The sequence below is a fragment of the Haliaeetus leucocephalus genome, unplaced genomic scaffold (genome assembly GCF_000737465.1).
Source record: "Haliaeetus leucocephalus isolate CR32 unplaced genomic scaffold, Haliaeetus_leucocephalus-4.0 Scaffold361, whole genome shotgun sequence".
NCBI classification, from domain to species: domain Eukaryota; kingdom Metazoa; phylum Chordata; class Aves; order Accipitriformes; family Accipitridae; genus Haliaeetus; species Haliaeetus leucocephalus.
Genome location: NW_010972797.1, coordinates 21,782 through 25,175, shown reverse-complemented (window position 1 = coordinate 25,175; position 3,394 = coordinate 21,782). Strand labels below are relative to the sequence as shown.

General features: G+C 65.7%; 1 protein-coding gene across 1 annotated transcript in view; it reads right to left on the bottom strand.

Annotated features, from left to right (window-relative positions):
* OS9 (osteosarcoma amplified 9, endoplasmic reticulum lectin) overlaps positions 1 to 3,394 on the bottom strand; it is a 17,715-nt gene that overhangs the window by 8,395 nt on the left and 5,926 nt on the right. Inside the window, exons 2-12 of the mRNA XM_010572843.1 lie at positions 2,474 to 2,698; positions 2,318 to 2,381; positions 2,132 to 2,208; positions 1,915 to 2,013; positions 1,630 to 1,831; positions 1,410 to 1,538; positions 1,176 to 1,276; positions 1,008 to 1,050; positions 806 to 894; positions 434 to 697; positions 22 to 361 (exon numbers count right to left, since the gene is read on the bottom strand). Of these exons, the coding sequence (XP_010571145.1) occupies positions 22 to 361; positions 434 to 697; positions 806 to 894; positions 1,008 to 1,050; positions 1,176 to 1,276; positions 1,410 to 1,538; positions 1,630 to 1,831; positions 1,915 to 2,013; positions 2,132 to 2,208; positions 2,318 to 2,381; positions 2,474 to 2,698 (1,633 nt within the window). The remainder of the gene's footprint in view (positions 1 to 21; positions 362 to 433; positions 698 to 805; positions 895 to 1,007; positions 1,051 to 1,175; positions 1,277 to 1,409; positions 1,539 to 1,629; positions 1,832 to 1,914; positions 2,014 to 2,131; positions 2,209 to 2,317; positions 2,382 to 2,473; positions 2,699 to 3,394) is intronic.

Here is a 3,394-nt window from a genome sequence, read left to right as displayed (position 1 = left end):
CCCCCCCCCCAAACCCCCTACCTTCGGCCCGCAGCCCCTCCTTGGCCAGCAGCTCCCGGACCTCGCTCTCGATGTGGTGGAGTTGGGGGTTATCCCGAGCCATCTCCCGCCGGGGGGGGTCCCGCTGGTGGGTGTTGCTGGGTCCGATCCTGCTCACCCGCACCCGCACGCGTCCGTCGGCGGGTGGGCTGGGGCTGGCCTTCCTCCCGGTCCCCTCCTCTTCCTCCTTCTCTCCCCCCGGGCTGGGGCCACCTCCATCCAGTTTGTCCATGAGACGGTTGAGGGTAGAAGCCAAGGATTTGGAGGCCTGGTTACGGTCAAACTCCCCCTTCAGCCCCTCCGTCTCCAGCTCATCCTCCACCTGTGGGTGACGGGAGGGGGGGTCAGGGGGGGTCCCCAGCCAGGCCAGGGGGTCCCTAGCGTGGTGACCCACCTCGTTGATGATGTTGTCAAACTCTTTCTCCATCTCGGTCTTCACCTCCTCCTTCAGCTGGGCCATCTGCTCCCGGGGCAGCAGAACAGCCTCCAGCTCCTTCTCGAAGCCACCCAGAAGGTCCCCGTCTTCCTCTTCATCCTCTTCTTCCTCTTCCAGTCGTTCCCTCTCGCCCGCTGGGGGCTCCTCAGGGACAGGGGGGTCTGGGGGAGCCTTTACCACTGCTGCTGCCTCCTCCTCCTCCTCACTCGCCTTCTCCTTGGCCTGGAAGCAGAGGGAAGGTTCTCAGGAATGTCCCTTGGTGCTGATGGGGAAACTGAGGCATGGAGAAGCTGCCCGAGGGGCCTGTCCCCGCCACAGGTAGTCACTCACCTTCTTGGTGCTCTCCTTCAGCTCCTCGATGAACTGGAGCAGGTCCCCAGGGCTCCTGATCACTTTGAAATGGATTTTCTTCCTCGTATCTACAAGGCGACCACCAAAACAGACAGGCGGGAAGGATGGGGATGGCAAAGGCCCACGGCGCATGCAGGGGGACACAGAGTGGCCACTGCTGGCCACTCCCCTGGGGACTCACCAGCTGCCTGGCCGCTGGTTGCCTTTGGGGATGGGTCCTCTGCCTGTGGGAAGGAGATGGGGTGATGGAGCAGGAGCCCGAAACTGCTCCTCTAACACGACACCCATCCGGCCCTGCTCCTCCTTGCTGGTGGCCACGAGGACATCCCTGAGGGCGCTGGGGACTCACCCTGGTGCTGTCCTGCTGGCTGCCTGCCTTTTCGGTCACCTCACGCACCCGCTCCCAAAAAGCCGCCTCCTTGGCTGGGTCCGGCTCGTCCCCCGGCACGGCTGGCATGGAAGGAGAGGACGGGCACAACTGGCACCGGGCAGCTCTGAGCACGCCGCCCCAGCCGGCAAACACCCGCAGCGGTTGTCTGAGCCGCGCTTCACCGCAGCGGCAAGCAGGGGACAGGTGCTGTACCTTCACCGTGGGCCACCGGTGTGCCCTCGGGGGGCTGCGCGGGGGTCTCGGCGTCCCTCTCGCTCCACAGCCTTGTGTCCAATGTCTTGAGCTCCTCCGAGATCTCCTCCACTTTCCGCTTGGTGTCAGCTGGAGGGACGGAGGGACAGAGGGGACCCGTGTCACCCCCGTGCTGGGGTCCCACAGCCCACCCGGCGGGGGGGGTCTCCCTGATACTCACAGACTTGGGCGCGGACGTACTCGACGTACTGTGCCGGGCTGAGCGCCGGCTGGCAGAGGATGGGCTGCGGTGCGGCGCCGGCCGGGGGGCGCAGGAAGGGGTGGTGGCAGATGCGGGTGGTGTGGACGGTCAGGACGTAGGAGCAGGATTGGGGCTCATCCACCCGGGCGATGTAGTCGCCGGCTCCCTCCTCGCACAGGAACTGGGGTGAGAACCATCAGCCGCTGCCAGCGCCACGGGGACAGGAGCGTCACCGCGCCTGCGTCAACCCCCCCGTCGTCTTACCCGGACTTCAGCCTCTCTGGCTCGGCCGGTGAGGTCGCACCGGGAGCCGTTGACGTAGCTCTGGCTGTGGTATCGCTTCAGCCGGTGCTGCTTGGAGGCCTGGGGGGACAGAGGGGAAGAGCGGAGTGGGGATGGGGACCCCCGGGGATTCCCTGCTGTCTTGTAAGAGGGTTGGGCGAGGGGACGGTGGTGTCCCTGGGGTGGGGGGAGCCCACACCTTGGCCGTCTCGTCGTCCCAGTCGAACGCTGACTGGTAGTAGCCGAGGAAGAGAATGTCTCCTTTGATCTCCGACTCTGTGGCAAGAGACAAGTGTTGAGCAGGGGGAGGGACAACATCGGGGACGGTCTGCCCCTTCCCCCCCTGCTGGCTCTCCCATGCCACCATCCCCGCCCATGCCGTCACCTTCCATGTGATACTGCTGGATGTGCTTCCCGTAGCAGAACTCGTACGTCCACCAGTCCTTGGTCTGGAAAAGATGGGGAAAAACACGGGATCAGGATGGATGCCACGGGGTGACTACCCCGCTGCTTCCCACCCTGTGGTTCCCCCCCCCCCAACCTTGACGAGGCATGGGGCAGCTCCCATGGGGCGCAGGAGCTCTGCGACGCCGGAGCCGTTGTAGAGCTGCGCTTCCTCCTCGGGGTTGGGCTGGCGCCGGATGGCTGCAGGTGGAAGCCGACACTCATAGCGCTGCTTGAACTTCGATGCCACTGTCACCACATCCTCTGCCTGGCGCTGGAGTGGGGGGACGTGGCAGAGACTCGGGGTTGGGAGGGGACACACCTGTCAGGGTCCCTGGGGACCAGCCAAGGGACCCGGGTGTCTGGCTGGACGGTGTGAACCGTGTCTCAGGATGCGGCCCATTGCCACTTCCCCCACCCTAGGGAAATCAAGGCAAACCGCAGTCCCCTCCCTACTTCATGCCTCAGTTTCCTGTTTTTCCTCCACTATAGCTGAGCCCAGCCCAAGAAAAGGCTGTGAGATGGGCAGAAGGTGAGGGGACAGACCTGTCACTGCTGCCCCCCCCACCCCCAGCTGGGGGGGGGCAGGGGTGTGCTCCAGGCTGGTGTGTGTTTTTGCCCCCCCCCCCGCCTCCGCCTCACTCGCAGGGCTTGCTCGGTGGTGGCTCCCGCCCAACAGCTCAAAGTCACCGGGCTCGGGACGGTGGCAGGCGACACACAGCAGCAGCTGCCTGCGGGCAGGCACCCCCCCCCGCCACATCCCACTGCCAAATCTGGGGAGCGAAGGTCCAGTCCCCACCCGTTGTCACCCACGGAAAGAACTCTGCCCCGCGAGGAGTGCCAGACAGCAGCGTTGCCGCTGACGGATGCGGAAGCTGAAGCCCCACTGAGCACCAGACCAGTGCTGGGGGGGGTCACCAGCACCCCGAGGACGCCGCAGGTCCAGCTGCACCCCACAGCTGCCGGGAGCTGCTCGGCAGAGGCGAGTGGGAGGTGAAAGAGGTACGGTTCCCCCCCC